This window comes from Amaranthus tricolor, chromosome 17 (genome assembly GCF_026212465.1).
Source record: "Amaranthus tricolor cultivar Red isolate AtriRed21 chromosome 17, ASM2621246v1, whole genome shotgun sequence".
Lineage (NCBI taxonomy): Eukaryota > Viridiplantae > Streptophyta > Magnoliopsida > Caryophyllales > Amaranthaceae > Amaranthus > Amaranthus tricolor.
The window spans coordinates 16,168,919-16,194,610 of NC_080063.1; the positions used below are offsets into that span (position 1 = coordinate 16,168,919).

The 25,692-nt window shown below is 33.2% G+C and overlaps 2 protein-coding genes and 1 pseudogene across 2 annotated transcripts; all 3 read left to right on the forward strand.

The window, feature by feature from the left end:
* Positions 1 to 5,862: 5,862 nt before the first annotated feature.
* LOC130804057 (calcium uptake protein, mitochondrial-like) lies at positions 5,863 to 11,609 on the forward strand. Its single transcript, XM_057668365.1, has 7 exons — positions 5,863 to 6,471; positions 8,258 to 8,325; positions 8,928 to 9,151; positions 9,327 to 9,410; positions 9,576 to 9,789; positions 9,881 to 10,177; positions 10,689 to 11,609. Exons 1-7 carry the CDS (start codon positions 6,084 to 6,086, stop codon positions 10,902 to 10,904), a joined length of 1,491 nt encoding a protein of 496 aa, XP_057524348.1. The 5' UTR covers positions 5,863 to 6,083; the 3' UTR covers positions 10,905 to 11,609.
* A 1,452-nt stretch (positions 11,610 to 13,061) lies between these two features.
* Positions 13,062 to 16,759, forward strand: LOC130804058 (protein PHOX4-like; annotated as a pseudogene).
* Positions 16,760 to 19,801: 3,042 nt separating this feature from the next.
* On the forward strand, positions 19,802 to 24,194 carry LOC130804429 (uncharacterized). The gene is made up of 8 exons (XM_057668856.1): positions 19,802 to 20,005; positions 22,105 to 22,189; positions 22,277 to 22,345; positions 22,522 to 22,634; positions 23,105 to 23,216; positions 23,308 to 23,451; positions 23,575 to 23,749; positions 23,854 to 24,194. Exons 1-8 carry the CDS (start codon positions 19,954 to 19,956, stop codon positions 23,977 to 23,979), a joined length of 876 nt encoding a protein of 291 aa, XP_057524839.1. The 5' UTR covers positions 19,802 to 19,953; the 3' UTR covers positions 23,980 to 24,194.
* The last annotated feature ends 1,498 nt before the right edge of the window (positions 24,195 to 25,692 follow it).

The following is a 25,692-nucleotide window of genomic DNA, read 5'->3' on the forward strand; positions in this document are numbered from 1 at the left end:
CTCAATTACCCTTTACTTTTTACTACAATTTTAATTTCTAATTTTGTTTGGTAACACAAATCAAGTAGGATCATTTTTTTTATGAGTTGTTAGCTTTTCATCAGCGGAGAGGTTTGACATTAATTGGATTGTTTATTTTGTTGCTCTAAGTGAGTAAGCACTTTTCTTTAGCGAGTAAAGTAATTGATACTTGTTTTCTTATTTGTGTATAGTATTGTGAAATCACTGTTTACCGATATGCTTGTCATTCAATATAATTATAACCGAAACTGTGTGATTTTTAATTTTGGTTGAAATATAAATTTTAATTGTTTTGATTAATGTTCTATAAGATTTTGAATATACTATAAATTATATTAATTCAACACATTTTATTCAAATGATAAAACACATTATATTATGATTCTAAAAGCGATCTATATAAATTTTAATTTTAAAAACAATCTATTTAGTTAGGAAGTACTACTTTTATAATAGGACTATAGGAGTATACTCATTCTTGTAATGTTATTGTAGTTTTGTAGCCCTACTTTGTTGTAGTGGCCGTTTGGCCATTCAAGTCCCCACAAAGGCAAATTGAAGTGGTAACATTTCTTTAGACGCAAGAAATGTTCAACTCATAAGAAGATTTTCATGATAATATAAAGGGTGATTTTCAACTTAGACTTTAAGTCAAAGGCTGCTCGACTTACTCCTATTTTATATTATACCCCATTATTAAGACAACAAAAATAAAATTATTAATAATATAAATAAAATTAAAAATTATATGATTGAATTTGCATATTGTAAAGACAACAAATAATTTCATTAATTGTATCATGAAAGCAAAAGTATAATTTTGTGTGCCATTGTATATAGCTTGAGTTTTTGCTATATTATACTCACTAATTGTTTCAAATTGATAATGCGATTTATTTACTAAACATAATTAATCAAATCAAATTAAAATTGATTATCATAGTGTTGCGGCATTTTACTATTGAAAAACCTAATTCCTTCTTCAAACTCTATTCTCTATAAAAATCACTAAAATTTACACTAAAACTTTCTTCATCTCAAAGTCGAGGAACAAAGAATAATTTACAACGCAAATAACAAATTGAGAGAATTGCTAAACGAATCTTCGTCAATTCTTGATTTAAAAAATTTGAAACTAGGTCAAGTGACACGTAACGTATGTGTGACTTTGTATTTACTATTTTTTAAAGAATTTTTTGAATAACTTTTTTGCGAGAAATTAATTTACAATAATAAATATTAATTTTTTTATTTTGCTGTTAATTTTTAATTTTTTTCGTTATTAATTAATAAGACATTATAATTTATATTAATTAATAAAGTTACTTATGTTGTTATTTGGTTAATTATGTAATTTATGTTAATTAATAAAGTCATCATAAAGGCAAGAGTTTGTAATTTAGGAGTTTATTGTCTGAGAAAATCTCCAGACCAATGCTTCTTAGAGGTGTCTCTCATGAAAGGATTGCTATGAGATTAGCCCGGCGTGCTAGGCAGGAGCAAGCAATTAGGCACTTAAAGTCAGGTGACGAGGAGGAAAGACGTAGTTAATTGGCCGTGGTCAAGTGACAAAAGACATAGTGAGTAGCAGGGGTTTGTGGGACAACCTATAGATGAAATGATTGCTCGGGGACTTAGGGTTGATTTGTTTGCACAGACTGGGCCTAGTACTTCTGGTGGTTCTGACACTCCACTTGAGACCCAGTCGATGATATAGCTCCCTCCCCCCGGGCTAGGAGACGTAGACTGACAACCTACAGGAATTGGGTAAATATTTGGCCTAACTCTTGGAAAATAACTTTTGTTTCTTAAAAGTAGTTATGCAAAAATTGATTCTAAAAAATACTTTTAAGAAATATATTTGTTTGATCTTATATATCTAAATGAGTTTGAAAAATGGAAACAAGAGTGTTTGATTATGTCCTTTTTTACTTTTAATAATTTTTATTTTTTTTGGGTGATATGATATGAATTATGATGAAAAATATTATAGTTAAGAATGTGAACAAATTAAAAATATTCAATATTATAAAATTTTCTTAAATACATGTAACACCCCGAGATTTTAATGACGTAATTATTTAATATTTTAATAGTTTTTAAAGATTTTACAATTATATTTAATTATTTCTGAATTAGTTATAATAAATTTCTTGCATACATGAATTTAAATGTTAACTTATATATATATATATATATATATATATATATATATATATATATATATATATATATATTAAAAATATAGTTACGATTTCTTAAATAAAGAGGTTCGAATCAAAATGATTATTTTATTAAAATGTGTGAGCCCACGAAGGTGAGTCTCTTAGTTGGGTCTCGCAAGAAAATGAATCGAGATAAAAATAAATAAATAAAACTAATAATAAATAAACATAATAATAATAATAATAATAATAATAATAATAATAATAATAATAGTAATAACAAGTATAAAAACTCGTGAAAACCCTAAATGCTCAAGAAGCCGTCACTCTCATCCCCTCTCTTCTCTTCTCTCTTTCTCTCACTCCCTCCTCCCTCCTCCCTCCCTGTGAGCAGCCGACAGCCTCCACGAGCAGCAATAGTAGGCGCGCCTCCCTTCACGAGCAGCAGCCGACAGCACCAACCCGTTTCCCCTCCCACGAGCAGCAGCCATGACCTTCTCCTACCCCCACACGCCAGCAGCAGCCTCTGTGCACACCCCAGCCGTGCAAACCACCATCACAAGTCCCTTGCTTTCGCTCCCCTTCTCTAACTCTATAATTGTGAGCCATTTGTTCTTTGATTTCTAAGTATTTCTTTGATATATTGATGTTTACTTGATTATTGAGTTACCATTTTGAATAGTTGAAATGAGTATTGGTTAAAAATGTCATATTTATCATGTCTAAGGCTCGATTTGGAGATGAAATTACTTATGGTGTGTGTGTGTGTGCTACATTTGGTAGTGAGATGGTTGATTGGAAAACTTTACAGATTGTTTTAAGGCTTAGTTTGGTTATCTATTGTTGTAATAAGTGATAGTTGGTGATGGTATGCTTGTAGTTGACTATGAAAGTGGTCGTGGTTCTTAATTGGGAGTAATAGTTGTTAGTTAGTGTTGTTTGATTGTTGTTAATGACAAGTACTTTTGTTAGTTTGTTATTATAGCTACATCATGAGTATAGTGTCAACTTATCATTGATGGTTGCTAAAGTTACTTGTTACGATGTTTGATTATAGTTCTTTCTAACCTTGAAGAATGTAATAAATGATATTGAGATGTGATAACTTTAAGATTTGTCATTATCATCATATTAGCACTATATTAACATCGTAAGATTCAAGTGTGATTTGTTAGTTTTTTTGGTAACGTGAATCAATATAACTCAAATATGGTTGATGTAAAGGAACGATTTACATAATCCTTTTATTCTTAAATTGATGGAAAGACATATGTTGTTGTTGAGTCAATGATTATGATGGGTGTTGAATGAGATGTGTGTGTTAGAGCAATTAGAAACTTAGCTCAAGCAGATGATAGTGTTTACTTGGGCATTTAGTTGGTATGACAAAGTAGTTAAGAGAACTTATAAGTTCTATTCCTAACTTGTATAGGTTCCCAATTTATAAGAGGAAAGTAGACCCTTAGTTGGGTGATTTTTGTAACTTGTAGTCGTGCAGTGACGCTTGCAGGTACGTACATGCAGTAATTAATTATTATATTCATAGTTTCAAAGTATTATCAATATTACATGATTATATGCATTGCAGTAGAATTATAGAACGCGAGAAAGTAAACCATGCTAGTGAATAGTCATAATAGTGATATAGACAAGTAGAATAAAAGCCTTAGGAGACTATGAGAACAGATTTCTAAATAGTAGAGAACGCACCATGGTTGTGCGTGGTATCGAAGTGATTTCCTACTTATTGAGCCTTGATTTATGATTAGTTGGCGTGACTCAACTGGTTTATGTCCGGTTGATTTAGTAGTCCCCCTAGGTGAGGTCCGACGGGACCACCGTAAGGAGGGTATGAGCATGCTTGGGTCACTGGGCGCCAGATGGCCGATACCGCCCCTTTACCGAGGTGTTACCATGCGGGCCTTGCAAACCCCAATATGGTGGCTTCTTCACTGGTTTAGTACCCCAGTGTGTTAGTTTTTCCCGAAGGTAGGACCCGAGAGGGTTAATTGGAGGGGGCATGAGCTCATACTTTGCCATGGGCACCGGATGGCCGATAACGCCCTTAGCCGTGTCACTATGCCATGAATAGAGAAAAGATCCACTACCTTTGAACATACTCAAGAGATTAGTAGTTTGAAAGAGAAATTATGAGTAAATAGAGGTGTTTAGACAGATGAGTAGACTTGTTATTGCCATACTATATCGTCGTCTATAGTTTTTTTCAATGACTTCAATTGCTATAAGTTCATTAATTACTGACATGTATGTGGTTGTTGTTGTTTGCTCATGACTCTCTATGATGTTCCTGCTATGACACATCTGACTATGGTCATTATGTTGAGCAGTAGGAGGATCATAGCTTGACATGACAGGTATAGGAGCTTATTTTGCTTTGCATTGGGGGAAAAAGCGGAGTGCGGTCGTAACAATTGTGTACAAATTGTCTAATGCTTGTAGCTTCTATATTACTTGTAAAGTTTTTTTTTGGGATTGTATAATTTCTTTTGTATGGAGCCATGTGACTCCTTGTATGATCCATAGTTCCGCTGCGTAGTTTTTGGATGTACAGTAGTGAGAATACTCCTTTAGTATCTGTCAAATCGATGCGTTAACATTGGAACCACGATCCTCGTTAGAGTTGATGATTTGAGAAGTCGACAATGATTCTTTCCGTCATGACGTATTCTTGAAGGCATTAAAGGCCTTAGATTATTTTAGTTATGTTATCCATTTATATATCCTTGTTACATCCTCAGTTTTCAGCAAAGATGCTGCCGAAATTTTCACTTACTTACCTTTTTAATTAATCTTTAGCGTTATTCTAATTATTCTCCCTTTTCTTTTATGTAACACCCCAATTTCTTCCCTTCCTTCACAATTTCTGATTCCGTTTAAGGGGTTGAAAATTCAGGAGTGTTACAATACACTTCATAAAAAAATTCAAAAAATGCATGATGGGAATAGACAAAATATATCATACAAATACAATAAATGGGCAATTTTTTTTCTTAAAAAGTTGAATATGATAGAACATTTTAAAAAAAGTTTAAACTTTAAGCCAGATTTCTCGGGAGAAATAAATCAAGAAGCTATAAAATGAATATAGTCCCTATAGAAAATATTTATAATTTTTCAACATTTTATCTTAACGTGATAATTTTCATTTAATCTATATATTTCTCCATCCGTAAAATATACTTGGTATTCGGTACTTCACTATTTCACCATTTTTATTCCCTTGTATTAATTTTCACCCATTTATACTCGTCTTCGAATTTAATTTTAGGCGGGATTTATTAGGATGATGATAAAGAATTATCTGTACTTGTGGGTATCCCATTGGGATGGAGGGAGAGTAAAAACAACACAAATTCTTACTTCAGACCGTCTTTATAAAAGACGCGTCTTAAATGGGCTGACCCATTATTATTAAAAAAAACTATCAAAACACGCGCATTGTGTAATCCTATTTGGAGTTGGTGTTATAATCTTTTGAAGTTGGTATAACCTATTAGAGTTGGTATTATAACCTATTAAAGTTGATATTTCGAGTTGGTGTTATAACTCATTAAAGTTGATTTTGGAGTTGATATTATAACTTATTTGGAGTTAGTGTTATAACCTATTAAAATTATTGTAACGTCTCCTATGAAAACGGTGTTTCACAAGAGGCGCTAGATAATTATACGGTTTCGATCCCGAGTTTCCGCTCACAGATTTCTCCATTACAATCGCAAATTCTATGGTCTGAAATCCGAATCCCATTTCTCAACCCCAATTTTGACTTCTTTCTACTCATTCCATCAAATTCCATTCCCATAACGTTTTTTTCATTCCCTTTTTCATCTCCAACTACCATTCAACCGCCATTGTTCACCATTAAACCTGCTTACAATGTCTATTCTTAGAAAATCTAAACCCTCCATTCATCTTCGACCATCCATCCAACGCCTCCCTTTACGTTACCTTTCTTCGGTTCCTGGAGGGGACCCACAATCATCTTCCTCTCAATTGAATTACAAATCATGGGTTCTGAAATTGGTTTCTGGGGTTGTTGCTGGGTCATCTTTGGGAGCTTTGTTCTATCCAATTTCACCAAATCATCATGTTGATGATGATCTAAATGTTTCTTCTCCTTCTTCATCTTCTGTTTTTGATTATTTGAAAGGAAGGTCTTTGTTTGCCTTTGCTGATTGGTCATCTGCTCCTGCAGAAGCTATTTCTTCCCTAGATTCCTCTTCCCGTTCTCTCTCATTCAATACATCAAAGTTTCTTTTTCCAGGTTTGTCATTTTTCTTTCTTTTGAATTATGATAATTGATGTTTTATGGGTCTGTTTCATTACATGTTTTTGTACTCGTGATTGTTAAATTGAGATCCTGTGGATATGAGTGGTTAAATTGTGCTGATCAGACTAATATTAATGTAATCTAGTCAATTGTGATTAGATTTTCGAGTTTAATTTTGGTTAAATTGATTGCGGATAAGATTTCTTTGCAATTGGATAATTGCGTCTGTTTCGTAATGTTTGTTTCATTTGGATAAGGGGGTATCCAATAGTGTATCTATAGCCTATATTGTGTTGAATTGATGAATTGAACTGGGTTGTCCTAAGAAGAACAACTTAGAGGAAGCAAAAAACAAGTCTCAAACTAATGGTAGGAGGCTCTTGATGAAAATTGAAATTAGCAAGCAAATAATTGAGAAATTCAAACAAGTAAAATAATGCAATAATCAAATACACAAAAGATTTACGAGGCTCATCCAAAATGTGGGTTACGTTCTGCTTGGTGGTGAGTTGCTTTGATTGATTAGAGGATGAGTACTTGGAGTACAAACTATGAATTCTTGAAGAATTACAATTAGAGAGAGAGAATTGAGAGGGAAGATGTGTTTGGCCTAAGGGTTAGAAAGTGATATCCAGGCTTAATATATGTCTCTTTATATAGTAGAGGCAGAAATTACAAAAGCATAAAGTAGAGCCACAAAATGCAGAGAACAACAGGGACATGCTACTCGTTCTAGCGCACCCCATGCTCTTTTGAGTAACGTGATGGAAGAAGCTTGTGTCTTTACAATTGAAGGTGCTCGCGTTCGAGCACCGGGGGTCACTAGTTCAAGCACCGAAGGATAGAGGCAGCTTTCAACTTTTGACATGTACAAAACTTATATACACACCATCGTCCCGTGCTCTTGCACCGAAAAAAAACTTTTTTTTTCTTGGGTACTCTTTTCACGTTGTCTTACTCTCCCAGGCTAACACAAACTCTTTGTCATGTGCTCTAAGTCAACGAAGACAAAACTAAGCTCAAAATGACATCAACCAAATCTAGATGACTCTAGCATATTGCAAGAAGTGAATCATTAAAAACATAAGAAAAATCCAAATTTGAACGAGTATTGTTGAGTGCCATTTGTGTTGCAAGAAGTATTGAGTTGGAGATTTTACTCTTTCACTATTGCTAACCGTGCCTTAAATTGTTTAAGATGAGCAACTTCATGGAATGTTTACAAGGTGTGGACAAGCGAGAATGAAGTGTGCCGAAAAGACTCATTTTTGTTTGTGGGACTAATCTATAGCCTCCATGGGTGCTCATCGTGGTCCGTTTACGGTACGGTCGGGGTGTTATAGGACATAAGATGTCATTTGACAATGTTTTATGATAGTTTTCACTTGTTAGTAACTTATCACAACTCTTCTCCTTTATTTAGGTTTAATGACAATTATTGTAGCACTCACCTTTGGAGTTTGAACGCGGCTATCTTAATTGTCACTTTAGGATATCCGTTGAACCAGTTTCAATGGGTGTTTTTTTATGCCTTCATGATGCAGGTAGTATTCATTTGCTATATTTAGACACCTTTAGGCCTTAGTCGATACACAATAATACAATATGATGCATGCGACCTTAGTACACAATTATGCTATCGGTCTCAAATGCAAAACAAATTCTGTTATTTCAATGTGGAAAACAGTGTATAACTTTTGTTTTAATTATGTATGATTTTTTATATCTTTAGTATTTCTTTTCCATTTAGACCCTCAACACGATTTGTTGTTTTTGGCAGATTCATTTAGAAGGAAGGTATTTTTCAAATATGAAAAACGTATAAGATTGCGAAGTCCTCCAGAGAAGGTATACATGAAAGCTCATATGCTTCTAATATATAGTAACACTACTTCATATGGTTTCCTACCAGACTCTATGAGATAATTAAAAGTTTAAATGTATCTAGATATTGACTATATTGAAACACTTGATTATAAACGACCAACATGAACTTACGTTGCTCGTTTATGATTCTGGATTCAACACAATGAAACATGGTCTTTTATATAAGTCAGATTTCGGGACTATGTCAATGGATATAATCTAGTAAGCTGTACTGCTATTGTTAGGACCAGTGCACAGATAATTGTTTAAGGATATAGTCTAGTGAGCAATTCTGGTATTGTTAGGACAAGTGCACGGATAAATGTTACACATGATGACTGTTGATATTTGAAAGGTCAATTGGTGGTTGTTCATGTCTTCTAGAAGGATTAATGTCACGCATGGCCTTTGTTTTTTTTTCTTTTAACTATCAAAATAGTTCAATGTATGAGTGTGCCTTTAGCCCATAACACGCTCGTCATTTAAACTAGAAATTTAAGCTTTTATGAGTAATATCAGTAATGTTAATCAAGTATGGTGTGCTTTTGTCTTAACTTGTTTGTCCTGACTGGTAATTTATGAAGGTATTCGAGTATTTTGCATCTGTTCAAAATTCTGAAGGAGAAGTACTTATGACACCTGCGGATTTGATGCGAGCTGTCGTCCCTGTTTTCCCCCCATCTGAGTCAGGTCTGGTCCGAGATGGATACCTTCCGGGGGAGAGGTGCCCTGGTGGTTTAAAATGTCTTCCTTCCGAGTTTTTCATGCTCTTTGATGTGGACAATGACGGACTAATTTCTTTCAAAGAGTGAGTTTCTTGTACTTTTTAATGTATATGAATATGAATTCTCTGTGTTCTGTTTCGTTATTTATATTTGTGAGGTTGATTCTCTGAGACCTTTTTCTCCTTTCTTGTCTATTTTTCTGTTCGAGGATTTTAAGATTCTAAAAAAATGATCTAACTTGAAATGCCTTTGTTTCAGGTACATATTTTTTGTAACTCTACTCAGCATTCCAGAATCGAGCTTCTCTATAGCCTTTAAGATGTTCGACATTGATAAAAATGGGTGTGTTATTGTGTATACGTCAGTTGTTTTGCATGACACCCATGTTGTCTTAATCTGTATTTTTTATTGTCACAGGCCTCACATATCTTTACATATGTCAAAATTTCATACTATTTTCTATACGGGATTTATAAAATAGCTGACTCAGTACATTTGTGATTCCAGAGAGATTGACAGGGATGAATTCAAAAAAGTTATGGCTCTGATGAGGGATCAAAACAGACAAGGTTCTACTCATTGTGATGGGCTTCGACCCGGTATTAAACTCGGAGGTTCTGTAGAAAATGGAGGCTTGCTCGAGTATTTTTTTGGAAATGATGGTGAGATGCATTTACATCATGACAAATTTGTCTGGTTCTTAAGAAAGTTACACGATGAAGTGAGCTCTTTCTCTATGTTTCTATGCATTACCATTTTGTTCAATTATTTCTTTTCTGAGTTATGAAACGGATCAATCATTATATTTTCAGATTGTGAGGTTAGAGTTTTCTCACTATGATTATAGATCACAAGGGTCCATATCAGCCAAGGATTTTGCTCTCTCCATGGTTGCTTCTGCTGATATACAGCATATAAACAAATTGCTTGAACGGGTTGATGAACTAGACAATGACCCAAAACTTAGCTGTAGACGCATTTCTCAAGATGAATTTTGCAAGTTTTCCGAGCTACGGACAAAGTTGGAGCCTTTTGCATTGGCCTTGTTCGCATACGGTAAGGTCAATGGTTTGTTAACGAGGACTGACTTTCAACGAGCTGCGTCTCAGGTATTGTGCATGTTTCTGTGACACTAATGTAGCTTACAACTATATACTAGGATTGGTGGTGCATTGATTGACTATTGAGCTCACATAAAAATATTTGTTTGTGAGGATTGACATCATCCTACCTAGGTTCAGCCCTAGGTTTTTAAGGTCTCGGGGTGAAAGATTATTTATGGGCCCCTAAACTATTGTATTTATATAGAAAAGTTTGAACTTTAGCACTAGTTGAAAACTAAAATTTTTTGGGGCCCTGTGCGTAGGCACGGCTTGCACTTGCTTAGGGTCGGCCCTGATCCTACTTTTAATTTAGGTTTGGATGGCTTGAATTTTATGCGTTGCACATTGAAATGTGTAGACCCCATATTGTTGGATTGAAGGCTTTGGCATTATGTGTGTATTAAAATATCGTCAGTTATATAAACTTCATGTTCGAAGCGACACAAATCGAGTATCTAAAATAACAGATTTCACTGTTTTCTCCCTTCTAATGTATTTTTGGGATTTGGGATGCCAGGTGTGTGGTGTGTCTCTCACTGACAATGTGGTCGAAGTCATTTTTCATGTGTTTGATGCAAACCGTGATGGAAACTTGGGTGCTGATGAGTTTCTGAGAGTTCTGCAGAAACGGGAAAGGGACATTGCCCAACCCATAGAAACCGGCATTTTTGGCTTTTTGTCATGCTGTCGTAACTGTACGAGCGGAGGTTCTCTCTCGCGACTATTTTCTTAATCATAGGAGGCGGATTTCCACCTACCGTCTGCAGAAAATGATGCTTCACAAACAAGAAGCTGATGTGTACTGGATTACCTAGTGTAACAGTCGGGACTTTAAAATTTGAAGCTAGTTTAATGGCCGTCCACCAGTCACCACGAATTACAAAACAGCAGGAAAAGGTGCTCATCCTACCTCCTTCACTTCGGATATGTTGTAGGTAAACTTGTAATCTGATAGAACCATATATTACTGACGATATTAGTATCTTATGAAGACGTAACTGATCTTCTACACGTCTCCACCATCAGTTACACGGTGGTGGTTGTAAATCTCGTTTAAACAAACAGTCGGGTATTATAGGTTAAAGTTGCAGATACATCCTTACACTAATTTGGATATATCAGTGTTATATGTTTGAACCCTTGTAAGTTATAACCGATGGCATGTAGAAGTACGGTTTTGTTATGTAATGTCTGGTTTTTGGTTCCGAAAGTGTTACTAATGGTTGTTTAGTTGGTTCGTTGTGTCCGTGCTCCAATATTAGTGACATTAACCGTTGAGATATGGAGCGTGGATGAGAATTGTTGGAGTGCGGAGATCAATTGCTGGTGTCTAGTATCCTCATTTGCGTTGCTGTGAATATGGGACATTTTTCAGGTCTCTCGAACAATTTTGTGTTATCTTTTCTAGTTAGTTAAACTGAACATTTTGCGGTGTAGATCTGAAGGTGACTATTGCACTTTTTTCCGAATGAATATGATGATTACTTCTTTTGTGAAATTCAAATAAGAACTTTGTATAGCGAATTTAAAGAGATAGAGAAGTAAACATCAAACATGAATAACAAAATATGAACTCTCACTATCACATGATGAATATGCCAAGCTTAGTTAGTTTTGCACCTTTTTGACGGCTGACTTTGACCTTTTCTAATGTCACATATAGATGTAATTGTGATTTAGAGACTAATTCCAATTGTGATAAGTGGATTTTTTTAATTAGGATACCACTAACTAATTTCAATTGTTGATTTGACACACTTTTTCGTAGTATCATCCTTTAAGGTCGTTTAATTAAATTTGTTATATTTTTCTTTTTGAAAATGACTTAGTACTCTTTCTAATTTTCATTCACTCACGTATTATTAATAATTTTAGTGTGATACCGTAAAATAGTTTTATATTTTATTGTACCAATATTATTAAGTGTTACAAAAGTAGTTAAGAATTAAAATTCATAAGATTTGGGAGTATTTAAAAAGATAAAAGCAGAATAATTTCAACATAAAGTGGGTAATGACAGAATAAAATAAAGCCTAAATGGGATAACTAAACAGATATTCACACCAAAGCTGTTTAATATAGACAGTCACATACACCGCTTTGGGAGGTTGGCACTTCAAGGCATCCAACTTTTCAGCAAATTCTCCGTGGTGTACCTATAACTGTTCAGTTGTGCAAATATCACCATTTAACAGCTAAAATTATATCTTTTAAAAACATATTTTAAACTCAGCCTATTAAAAATTAATATCTATTTATCGTATTCTTAATACTTATTTATATTAATTTTAATGCTTAATTACCAAATTCTTAATGTCTACTTTTAATATCTTAAATGTCTACTTACATTATTCTTAATGCCTACTTACAATATTTTAAAAAAATATTAATTAGGAAAAAGTGTCAAAAAGTACCTAATAAAAAAAATTTTCAAAAATTACCAAATAAAAAAAGTTTTGTCAAAAAATACCTAGCAAAGTTTTTTCTTTTCCAAAGAGTACCAATTAACGTTTTCCTTCAGTTGATCGTCAAATATAACGATTGACTGATTAAAATCTAAAATTCTTTTTCCTTATCTTCAATTTTTTTTCCAATTCATTTTCTCACTTGTCTTCTTTCAATACTTTTTACTCAAAATTGAAGTTGAATTGAAAAGAAATTGAAGATGAGGAAGAAGAATTTTCGATTTTGACCAGTCAACCGTTATATTTAACGGTCAACTGAAGGAAAACATTACTTGATACTCTCTGGAAAAGAAAAAATTTTATTAAGTATTTTTTGGCAAAACTTTTTTATTAGGTACTTTTTGGAATTTTTTTATTAGGTACTTTTTGACACTTTTCCCAATATATAATGTGCCGACCCAATTAAAGATGGTCTCTCACAAGATTTTCTGATCTTTTAAATAACATAATAAATAAAACAAAATAAAATAAAAAAGAAAAATAATTTATAATAATTCGATCTTTTCATGATTTTCCTATAATAATTTCTCCTATTAATTAACTATGAATGATCCTAAATTTGAGGGGTATATTCCTAAAGTAAACTTGGTAACCAGATGACTTGTTATAACAAGTTTTATTTTTCTTTTTTATTTTTAGTATTGGGTAGTGCTTTAATTGTTGTATATTTGTGTGAGTAATGGGAAAGCCATCAATTGCTAAAAAGAAAATTGAAGCTCCTAAACAAGGGAGTTCTTCAAAGCATAGTAAGACTTCTGAAAGAAGTTCAAAAGCATTTGATGAAGATACTGCAATATTTATTAATATGTCACAAGAGCTTAAGGAAGAGGGTAATAAGGTGCTATGTTGAAGTTTGAAAAAGCCCTCAAATTGCTTCCTAGTAAACATATAGATGTTGCTAATTTGAGGACAAATATGGCTGGTTGTTATATGCAAATGGGTCTAGGCGAATACCCGAGAGCGATAAATGAGTGTAATTTGGCATTAGAAGTTGCACCTAAGTATAGCAAAGCTTTGTTAAGGAGAGCTAAATGTTTTGAGGCTTTGAATAGATTTGATTTAGCTTTGAGGGATGTGAGTATTGTATTGAATATGGAACCTAATAATCAGGCTGCTTTGGATTTTGATGAGGGCTTAAAGAAGGTTATGGAAGAAAAGGGCATTGAGGTGGATGAGAATGAACTTGCTTTGGCTATTGAACAAACCCTTTCATTAGGTAGTACACCTTCTCGCAAAATCGCAAAAGAGAAGAAGATAACGAAAGAGAAGTCTTCTAAGAAGAAAAGGAGGAGCCTTAAGGATGTCAAGGATGAAGTAGTTGAGGTGAAAAAGGTAGAATATGAGTCTAAACTTGAAAAAGTTATGGATAGGAAGGGAAAGGCTAAGTCAATGGGGAAACATATGAAGGGGAATAAGGCACCGGCTAAGTCTCTTAGGTGAACAAGTTAAGGAGAAGAAGTTGCAATCTAAGCCATATGAACGTGTCGAGGACGAGGAACCCAAGACTGAGGATAAGGAAGTTGTTCAAGAGAAGGTTAGGGTTATGGAAGAAAAAGGGTGTTTAAGGTATGTGAAGTTAGTTTTTGATGATGATATAAGATATGCACAATTGCCCATCAATTGTAGTGTGCTATTGATGAATGAAATCGTCCATGACCGGTTTCCAAATTTAAAGGGTGCCCTTGTGAAATACATGGATAAGGATGGTGATTTAGTCACTATTACCACTACTAATGAATTGAGGAAAGCTGAAGGTTTAAGTGATCTACATGGGTCTCTTAGGTTGTACATTTCTGAAGTTAGCCCTGATCAAGAACCTTCTTATGATAAAAATGATGGAGATGAAGTTTCCATGGTTAAGAGGAAACTTTATGATGACACAAAGAATGATTCAACTTGTATAGATAGTTGGATTATCCAATTTGCACACCTCTTTAAAACCCATGTTGGGTTTGAAACAGATTCCTATTTGGACTTACATGAGGTTGGAATGAAGCTATATTCAGAGGCAATCGAAGACACGGTTGTGAGCGAGGATGCACAAGAACTTTTTGACATTGCTTCTGATAAGTTTCAAGAAATGGTAGCTTTGGCCTTGCTTAATATGAGAAATGTTCATATGTCCAAAGCAAGGAAGCATGCATCAATTTCAGAGGACACTTCTGATGAATCATTGATTTTACAGATAAAATCAGCGTACAAGTGGGCAAAGAAGGAGTACAAAGGCCGGAATGAGATATGAGGAAGCTCTTAAGATCAAACCCGATTTCTATGAAGGTCACCTTGCCCTTGGGCTGCAACAGTTTGAACAAACTAAGCTTTGTTGGTATTATGCTCAAAGGGATACTGTTGATGTGGGATCTGGTTTGATTCAAGAGATTCTTCTCTTGTATAATAAATTGGTAGATAGCATGGAAGCCGGTATGCAGATATGGGAGGAAATGGAGGAGCGGCGTCTGAATGGATTTTCCAAGGATGAAAACTACAAGGCTAAGTTGCAGAAAATGGGATTGGATGGTCTGCTGAAAGATTTATCAGCAGATGAAGCAACGGAGCAGGCTTCGATTCTGAGATCGCAAATATACATCTTATGAGGAACATTGCTGTATGAACGCTCGGTTGTTGAGTTCAAGTTGGGTTTACATGGCATCTCATTGCTTGCTTCAGTTACTTGGTGGAATAGGTAACAAACTAATCTTTATTCTCTTGTTAATTTTTTTTTTGTTTTTGAAAGTAGAGGTAAATAACCAAGACAAAGTTTAGAAACCAAATATGCAAGTGTATGATGAATGACAATAATAAAGTAATAATCAAGACAAAGATTTAAGGTGGTTCACCAATCTTAAGCTACACACCATCTAGCCTAGGATTTATATTAATGTGTTTAAAGGATAAAATACAAACTTAAAGGAATTACAATAGAGTATAAATGTGGGGAAGAGAGGAGCTAAAATGGGGAGTATTCTTGAGCAAAAGAGTAACTCACTATAATTGAGACTTTGGTTCAAGTATATCATGGAGTATATGTGGGTATATATTAGGAAATAGGTCGTCAACAAATGGGGCAGCTTTAATCCTCAAACAGAAGCAGCACAAAGGCTGGCAGAATCGAAGAAAAAGGGGTGCAGCTGTTTTGCTCGACCTGGGTCTGGGTCTGGGTCTGGGTCGAGCGAGCATCAGTTCGTTGTTTTCGAGCTTCTTCTTTCCTTTTTCATGCAAGCCACGATCTCCTATGTTTTTGCACCTTGAACTAGGACCGAATATAAGCACTCCTTAGCCTTCATAAGTCAAGATTTACTACCCATACAAATCAATCACATGTGACTCTTTGTTCTCTTCTAACCTTCACTAACTAAAATGATTAATTAACTTAATTATGTTTTGATTACTTGGTAACACAAGTCATTAATAATCCTAACACTATTGAACTTCCTGTGTTTATTCTTTTTACACTATAAAGTCATTCTTGTCTAGACATTAATTTGAATGACACTTTATATTGTATCTGTCCCTGAAATGTATCTAAAAATATACTAAATCAATCAACAATGTCAGAGTTTTTATCCCAAAAAATTGGGGTTGACTAAGAATATACAACAACACATCGTTTCAATGCCGACTGAATGCATAAAGTGGCTCCTAACTAGGGTGGAGGTTGGGGGTCGGATGTACGCAACTTTACCCTTAATGTACACTCAAGAGTGATAATAAAGAAGTTGTTTCCGATTGAACCTTGGTACTAAATCATCAACAACTTCACGTAAATTAGTAGTGCACATATTTTAATGAGTCTTCTTAGCATAATCCATTATAATCAAAACTAAAGAACTACTATAAATCATTGGCTTATCAAAATAAGGGAACTATAAAGCTTCATGAGTGAAAGAAAATTAGTATTAATCGTTGATGACATGGGGAAAATCTAGGCCCAGCCTGCCTACGCCATGGCTCGGGTTATTTCATCAAAACCACGAGTACTGTTAAATAATGCAACATATAACACACAAGGAAAACAACCGAGTTGATTCACGACACATGCATAAATAAGTGCTCAGCTCACACTATACTGGTTGAGATGAATCAATTATCCGCCTTTCTCCCATCTATGTGGAACTCCTTTACAATCGACGCTAGTGATTCTAGTACTGGTTGTAAAGTTGCCTTCAATCTTACCATTGATAATCTTGTCATAGGATGTCTTAGTGAAACTTATATACATACCATGCATTCTTTACGATTGGTGTAATTCTCAATCATTTCATTGTATGATTGCAATTAAGATGATTTCTCAATTGTAGTGTTACAACAGTATAAACTATTGCTCCTATAATGTATGCTAGTATTTTTTTTTATCTTGTATATAAATTAAAAAATTGATATTATATTTTAATATGCATTTATGATACAAAATATTTCATCATTATCATTAATCATACCCAATGTCCCGTTTGAAAGCGGGGTCTAAGTGAGGAAAGGTGACGGACAATTCATACCCGTCCTTCCTTCACAGGGATTACACAATAATAAAGTATATCGATCTCCTAATAATATAAATAATAATAATATTTATATATTTATAATGAAGAATATCAATTCCCTAATAATAATGAAAATAAAGTATTTGTTGATTTGTTAAATATTTGTATTTTTATTTAGGATTTTTATTGTAAAGAACCAAATATATTTAATTACCATATGAGAAAACGTTTCACGATAAGACGACCTTAAAACAAGAAATTCATATTAACAAATCTCATAATTTATGCTTCCTCCGTTTTAGGAATATTGTCTCATTTGGTTTTTTTGACATTATGTACAATTCACGCTTAGTTTATATATTTTTTTTAATTTATAAATTAAAACATAGTCAAGTGAGATCGTGTTTGATTTGTCTCAACACATGGATTATTAATATTAACCTTTTATAATTTTTAGTTATGTACAATTAAATATAGAGTAATTTGCAAAGAAACACCTTATAAAATCAGTTTTTTGTAAAAAAAACACCTTAAAATTTTTTTTTTTGTAAAAAAACACCTTTTAAAATTTTTTTTGTAAAAAAACACCTTTTAAGAGACTTTTTATTAAAAAACACCTTAAATCAGTTTTCGGTGACTTTTGTCAACTTTCAGGCGTTGACTATGCTATTTGTCAACTTTCAGGCGTTGACTTTTGAGCTCAAATGGCATAGTCAACTCCTGAAAGTTGACAAAAGTCACCGGAAACTGATTTAAAGTGTTTTTTTTAATAAAAAGTCTCTTAAAAAGGTGTTTTTTTACAAAAAAAAAAATTTTAAAGGTGTCTTTTTACAAAAAAAAACTTGTTTTATAAGGTGTTTTTTTGCAAATTTTTCTAAAATATATTAAGGTTTCAATAATTATCATGGCAAACGTCCCCAAACCAAATAGGATAAAAATGGTGAAAAAAAGTACTTTTTTTAAAAAAAAGAAATACAAAACATACTCCTCTTAAAATGCATCTCACAATAAAACCATCATAAAACTATCAAACTCTCTCTTGAGAGACCGTCTTTTAAAGACGGCTCTTAAGAGCCCAGCCCACTTTCCTTCTTTAGTAAGTATTTTAATTTAAAAGAAAACTGCTATTTTAAAAAAAAAACGGTAGAAAACTGCTTTCTTTTTGAACGATGAAAGTTTTCTGATTAATTGTTTATTACCAAGCAAAATAAAATATCATTTAGTAATAAATCAGATTTTTTTCATTTTTTTTAAAAAAATTAAGGTTCATCAATGGTGGAAAACAGTGATGTTGAAGATGACAATTGTAGCTAATTTTTATGATTTGGGGTTAAAATAATATATTTGAATTTATAACATAATATATTTGAGGTTAAAACATAATATATTTGGGGTTGTTAACAGAATATATTTGTGGTTATAACATAATATATTTAGGGTTATAACTCAATATATTTGGATATAAAACATAATATATTTGAAGTTTTATAACATAATGTATTTGCTTGTATTATTATATTATCAATTTTGTAGTATTATATCATAAATATATACTGTTATAAACCCAAATCTATTACGTTATAATCGCAATTATATTTTTTGTTATAACCTCAACGATATTATGTTATAGCTCCAAATATATTATTGTTATAATCCCAAATATATTATGTTATAGTTACAAATGTATTATGTTATAACTCCCAATATATTACGTTATAACCACAATTGCTTTTATTAATTTTCCCAAACAGTAGACATTGTTGTCTTCTTCAACATAATTATGTACACCATTGATATAAAGCTTAATTCAAAAAAAAAAAACAGAAAATTGTAAATCCAACTAATATATAACACAATCAATTCAAAGAAAATGAAAATGAAAGCTTTAAAAACGAAAATGATGAAGTATAAATACATAACTTTGATGGTTTTGCAAATGTTGAAAAAAATAAACAGAGAATAAACAATAATAGAGTTTGAGAGAGGAAGATGAAAATTAAAAATCACAAATGGAATTTAAGAGAGGAAGATGAGTAGCTTTGTCAGAAAAGAGAAAAGGGAAAACTAAAAATAAAAGTTAAAAAGCATTGTTTAGAAAGTTTAGTTATTTTTTTAATTTTAAAATTAGACTGGTCTAAACTTGAGATATTTTTTATAAAGATAATCTTAAGTAAAAATTTGTGTAAAACTATTTATATAAACACAAATTAGTTGGACTTTTTATAAGCTAACCTAGCCAATAATTGAATAGAGTACGTACGTAATCATTTGTGAAATAAAACTATCATTATTGAAAATCTACAAATCACCCTATAAATTCTTATATGAAGTATAAAACTTAAATATTCAATTTAACAATAAATTTCCCAAAAATTTTCAATTAAAAATTTTAATTCTATATAAACCCTCACCTAAAAAAACTTAAATACCAAAAAATTCTCTATATAAAACTTATCGTCTTGTATGAGATCGTCTTACCATGAGATGGGTCCATATTTTTTTCTATTGATTACTCTAAGATGGTAAGTAATCGCTTTAAAGTTATTATTAATTATTTTAACACTATAAAAAGTAATTATATTAAAATTATAAATAATCACTTAAAAATTATAATTAATTATTTTAAAACAAAAAATTTATATTAAGGCCAGCCCAATAAATATAATCTCGTCCTAAAACCAATGTTGCAAACTCTGTAAAATTTATTCCAATTGGGAACTCTCGGAAAGCATCTTTAGTGTTCTACACTTGTTGAACTATTCTTTCCTTTGTCAGTTGTCCCTTCACAATCAAACCTGCAAATTCTGATTCTCTTTCTGTTTTCCTCTTGATTTTGATAATGGAGATTGCAAGAAGAGCTTCTCATGCTGGTTCATGGTATACCAGCAACCGTAAGTTTCATCCTTTCATCTTTTTCTTCTTTTAATTTCTGGGATTTCTGAGAAAATTTCCCCTTTATTCATATTTCATATCATCGTCTTTTTTCATCGTTTTTATCCCAATGAATCCCGCCTAAGGTAGGGTATGAGAGGGCGGAAAACAAGGCAAACCAATACCCTTCTCACGGAAAGGTCCCGAATATCATCGTCTCTTTCGATTCTGAGAATTGCAATAAATTTAATTTTTATTGTCGGTTGAATTATTTTTTGTTGGGTATATTAAAAAGACAAAAACTTTATTTTGATTGAATCTGAAGATTTGGTGTTTGTGATGAAGTATGGAATTTGTGTTAGCTAATCATATGATGATGATGATGATGCAGTTTAGCACATTGCAGTTTGTTCAAGTTCAAAACATTGTCCAGATTGTTAAAATTCGATATGCTTTATATTTTTTCTCGTTGATTTTGATTCAGTTTTTCTGCTCAGATTTGAATTTGCTGAATTTTTGCTGGTCGAATGGTCGTTTGATCAAACTTTCCCTTTAGCTCCTCCTCATATTTGCGGCCCACATTTAATTATATGGGTCACATCTTGTTAGATGTCCCTACTAATTTGAAATATAGACCCAATGTATTTGAAACATACACTCGGAGCAATTTATTGCCTCTCATTTTCTCATTTGTGCTAAAAGTTATACTTTGTTTACTCTGTCTTTCTCCAACTTAATTTGATTCCTCGTGACTCAAGCTCTTGTCTTCATTTACCCTCTTTCCGATCATATCTACCAAAACAATGTAATAAGTAAACAACATGCACCTAGGCACATCTCCTTAGATGGATCAAGTAATCTCATCTAGAACCACCACAAAAAGAAATGTAATACGAATAGAGAATTAAATGCGTGGATGAGATTGATGGCTATATATAAGTTCATTTCTAAAGAAGGAAATGTATTAAATTGACTGAAACAAACTATAGGTTTATTTCTAAAGAATGAAATGTAGCAAATTGACTGATATGCGGTACTTATATGGAAAACGAGGCAAATTCATTCCAAAGGAACGGAGTGAGTATATATAAGCAGAAGGTGGCCTTGTTGCTATCTTCTTCAAATGTTGTGGAATTACAAGACATCTATTCTGATATGCTTGCTGGTAGCTTTCAGAAAGTGTTGTGTGAGCCTTGTTAATGAAACATAAATACTTTGGAAAGTCTTGCAATTGAAATGAGTTACTAAAGTTTTGGTGAGAATTTTGGTTTCTGTTCTTACAGTAGTTTTAATGGCTTTCGTTTAGCATAGAAAATACACACATCATCTAGAATGTTTTTGCTTGTTCATGTGTAAGCAGTCTTGTGGATTTACTCAGTTTTGAAGACTTGTTCTTCGAGTACTTGGTTCTGTACGAGATTTCAATACGATCATAGAGTAGAAACATATGTTGATGTTTATAAAGATATACTATATCAAAAGTATTTCTTGAATATATTATTTTGATGTTTTATGAAGAATTTAACTCTATGGTGCTTCGATCAAAAGTACTCTAAGATAGGTGAACATCAGTCATTTAAGGGTCTAAACCTAGATCAAAAGGTACTTAATTGAATAGTCTGGAGTGGAGTGAATAGGGTGGTTGTAAGAAGCCTTGTCCAGACGTATGTTTCATTTTAAAAGTTGAACTTGGATAATTTTTTCAAAATGTTTGGTTGAGTAATGTTAAGTGGCGGATCCAGCGTGATGTCCACGTAAAATCCAAAATAAAATCAATTTTACATGTAAATATACCTTAAATGAACTGGTTAGTGTATTGTCTTCTACATATGTGACCAGGGATCAAAATCTAATATGCGCGTTTTACTTAAATTGACATCGCTCATTTTTTTTTGTATCCGACAGTAGGTATAAATTGTTTGTGCCAAGTCTCTCATCATTCCACATTTGTTGCTTTTTTTTGTTTTATGTTTACGGTAATTCCCAGCTGTATGGCGTGGGAACTAAGTTGATTGAATAGTTGAAATATTTATGTTTGTATTACAATCACAGCTAGAGTTTGATAAATTGTTTTTCTTGTCTCGTTTCTTTCGTTCATCTTTTCTTGTCTAACTTTCAGCTAGCAAGTTAGCTGAAGAACTTGAAGGGTGGTTGAAAGAAGCTGGTCTAAGCAAATCTTCAGATGTACGAGGTGTTATTGCTCCGTAAGGCTTTGTGTCTTACCATCATTTATATGGTATATAAGAACTGTGATGGATATAACCCTGACTTTGGAAACCTAATATGATCAGGCACGCAGGATATTCATATTCAGGCCGAGCTGCAGCGTACGCATTTGGCAATATAGACCCAACAAATATGTGAGTGTTGTCTTTGAAATTCAATGCTTTTGAAATATTTGGCAACATAGACCTAACGAATATGTTAGTGTAATGAAAAGAATAATCTATTTAGATTCTCTTTTTTTTTCTGTTCTTTTTCCGGGAGTGTCGGGAATACTATATTGCGTCTTCTTATAAAGAATTTGTCGATGCAGCTCACGAGTGTTTCTGTTGGGTCCATCACACCACTACTACACTTCACAATGCGCTCTTTCGAGTACCACCGTTTACGAGACTCCTATAGGAGATCTGCCTATCGATTTAGAAGGTATGCGCATGCATTCATGAAATCTTTTTCTTTTCGGATCCAGTGTCTCTGCAAGCATGCTTGGATTGTTAATGTCTTAATGAGATGCTTTGTCTAATTTTATTAAAAATTTAGATTTGAACTCAAGGAAAATGTCATACTTTTACCAGATTTTCATATATTAACGCATTGGAATGAATTTTGTGAAGAAAATAAGATGATTGGAGGAGAACAAGTATGACCATTTAACTTGTTAAGAGATTTTCCTACCAATTGGACTAATTTTCTTAATTACCATTCCCACCATTTAATACTTACTACCAAACAGGCTGTTAAAGGTTTCTGTTAAGAATAACAAAATCTTTTCAGTATTTGAATTATTTTGTTTAAATTGTCTCAAAGTTCTCGCAAACGACGTTTGTTACTTCTTAGTTACATCTCAAGATACTGTGAAGAAAATTCATCAGTAATACTCTTTCTAATCTAATCAGTCATCGAGGAGCTAAAGGCAACTGGTAAATTTGAAATGATGAGTCTTCGGGTTGACGAGGCTGAACATAGCATGGAGATGCACCTGCCTTATCTTGCTAAAGTATTTGAAGGGTAACTTTTCATCTCTATGCTTGCTCCTTTTATGGACTGTAGACCATACCTTCGTCTTTGCTAGTCTAATTGTTTGGTAACAAAACCGCAGACATCCTGTAAAAGTCGTTCCGATATTAGTGGGCGCTGTTAGCGCTGAAAGTGAAGCCATGTATGGCCGATTGTTGGCTAAATATGTAGATGATCCCAGCAATTTCTTCTCAGTATCCTCGGATTTTTGTCACTGGGGGACCCGGTATGCCTTTCACATAGTTCCTTTTCTCTACTATTCCCATATTATGCCCAGTTTCTTTCATTAGCTTTATCCTTCAAGTTTCGGTTCCTAAATGCTTATAGTTCCCGGTTGTTCTTCCTTTAGCTTCAACTACACGTACTACGACAAGAAACACGGAGCCATCCACAAGTCAATTGAAGCATTGGATCGTATGGGAATGGATATAATCGAAACAGGAGATCCTGATGCTTTCAAGAATTATTTGTTGAAATTCGACAATACCATTTGTGGCCGTCATCCCATTAGTGTCTTCCTTCATGTAAGTTCCCCGTGTATGTCGTGTTAAATAAGATCCATTTTCCGAACTATTTAGAAATTTAGCTTCAAACTTAACGAAAAATATATCGTTTCCTTATTTTTCAGATGTTGAAAAACATCTCAACCAAGATAAAGATTAAATTTCTCCGGTATGAACAGTCAAGCGAATGCAAGAGCATGCGAGATAGTAGTGTAAGCTATGCATCAGCGGCAGCAAAGGTAGACAAATGAAACTTCAAGTGCTCGTTATCTCCTATGCGTTTTAGTCATATCGGAGAGTTCATATTTAATTCTAATTTCCCGCTTTTGAAACTTGAACGCAGTTTCAAGTTTTATTGCAGTAAAAAGTCTGATCAATAATGAAACTTTCCGAAAATTGTGCTGGTCTTGGAGACGTTTCTTTTAGATGAATTCATATTCATATATTATATCCCGTTATTGTTATATTTAATCTAATATTAATCTTATAAAACCATGTGACAAACGATCCTGTTTCTGGTCTCGTGCACTCATCATCCTGCACCATCGTGAGACAGAGCTAGTTGTCCGGGCAAAATATGTAACTTGCCATTATGAAGCGTCCTTTGGTGATACAATCGGATAGCAGCGCCATCTGATAGCCATAGCCCTAATACGCCATTTTCAGATGAGCCGCTATTGCTGTAGGATATAAAATGATGAGTCCCATCACCGGAGAATGCTGCGCATTAAAGCGGGGCACCCTTTTCTTTAACAAACCACTGAATGATAAGATACGGCATATTAATGATCCTTCGTAAATGTATTTCCATGAAAATCCGTTAAAGGAAAATGGAATCGAAATCTTTGCTTGTATGGAGAAAGAAAAGAATAACGAGCAACACATTTTCTTTTCGCCCACACAAACAACTTTTTGATTGAAAATAATTTTTACTATCGAATTAAGACCATATCAGAGAAAGGTCATATATTTCTAATTGAGATAAAATTAATTTCCGTTGTCCATGACTTTTAAAACACCTTCATAAGTCATAATTCCAACGGTAATGCATATATTGATTTCTTTAAATGTTTATATTAAGAAATATGTAAATGGTGTTTAAAGTTTAACTTCATATTTATGCGGAATTAGATTTAATCGCAAAATATGTATTTAGTTCTACTACATTATAACATTGGATTATAATTGATTCGGACTCGAATTGTATTCACGTAACCTGATATAAATTTAAACCGTTATTGACCTAATGTGGTTTTTGACCCGATATAGACTTGTAATTGAACCGACAAAATCAAAGTGTTATATTACCTGGAAAAAACTCAAATTCGAGAATATCACTCATTAAAATTCGACCCAAAACCTGATCAAGTAACCGTAATTATAGGCCCATGATGAATTACATATGTGCCATTTCCTTAACAAGGTTTGTTTCAATTGCTAGCCAGTTTCATTTAACATATTTAGCCATATAGAAGTATTTTGAAGTATATACGAAAATTTGAAAAAAATACGATCATTTAACAACTTTATTCTAAAAATAAGCTTCGTGAAAATTTTATTCCCAAAATAAGCGTTAGTACATTCAAACCTAGGCTTGGTGCAAAAACGCTGTTACTAACAGCGAAAACAAAAAATATATATATATTAAAGCATCAAGTTGTTGTTACTAACAGCGACTTAAGGAGTTGACTGGTCAACTCATATGTCGCTGTTAGTAACAGCGACTTGATGCTATTATATTTTCCAGTTTCCTTCTTCCTCATTTCAGTTCACGCCTTCATTACATTTTCGAGATCTCCCTTTTCTTTCCACCATTAAAATCAACTTCAATCCTTCAACTAATCTCATCAAATTTCAAGTTTGTACCAGTAATTAGTTCTGTCATCTTCCTACAGTGACTTAAGGTACTATTTTTTTGTGTTTTTTTCCATTTTCGAAAAATTAGGGTTTACAAACTTTTAATC

Excerpts from the sequence above, each read along its gene's own strand:
- LOC130804057 (XM_057668365.1), top strand. The coding sequence starts at position 6,084 with ATGTCTATTCTTAGAAAATCTAAACCCTCCATTCATCTTCGACCATCC. Across the intron at positions 8,326-8,927 it reads TGCGAAGTCCTCCAGAGAAG|GTATTCGAGTATTTTGCATC; the intron begins GTATACATGAAA and ends TAATTTATGAAG. Across the intron at positions 9,152-9,326 it reads GGACTAATTTCTTTCAAAGA|GTACATATTTTTTGTAACTC; the intron begins GTGAGTTTCTTG and ends CCTTTGTTTCAG.
- LOC130804429 (XM_057668856.1), top strand. The coding sequence starts at position 19,954 with ATGGAGATTGCAAGAAGAGCTTCTCATGCTGGTTCATGGTATACCAGC. Across the intron at positions 20,006-22,104 it reads TTCATGGTATACCAGCAACC|CTAGCAAGTTAGCTGAAGAA; the intron begins GTAAGTTTCATC and ends TCTAACTTTCAG. Across the intron at positions 22,346-22,521 it reads AATATAGACCCAACAAATAT|CTCACGAGTGTTTCTGTTGG; the intron begins GTGAGTGTTGTC and ends TTGTCGATGCAG.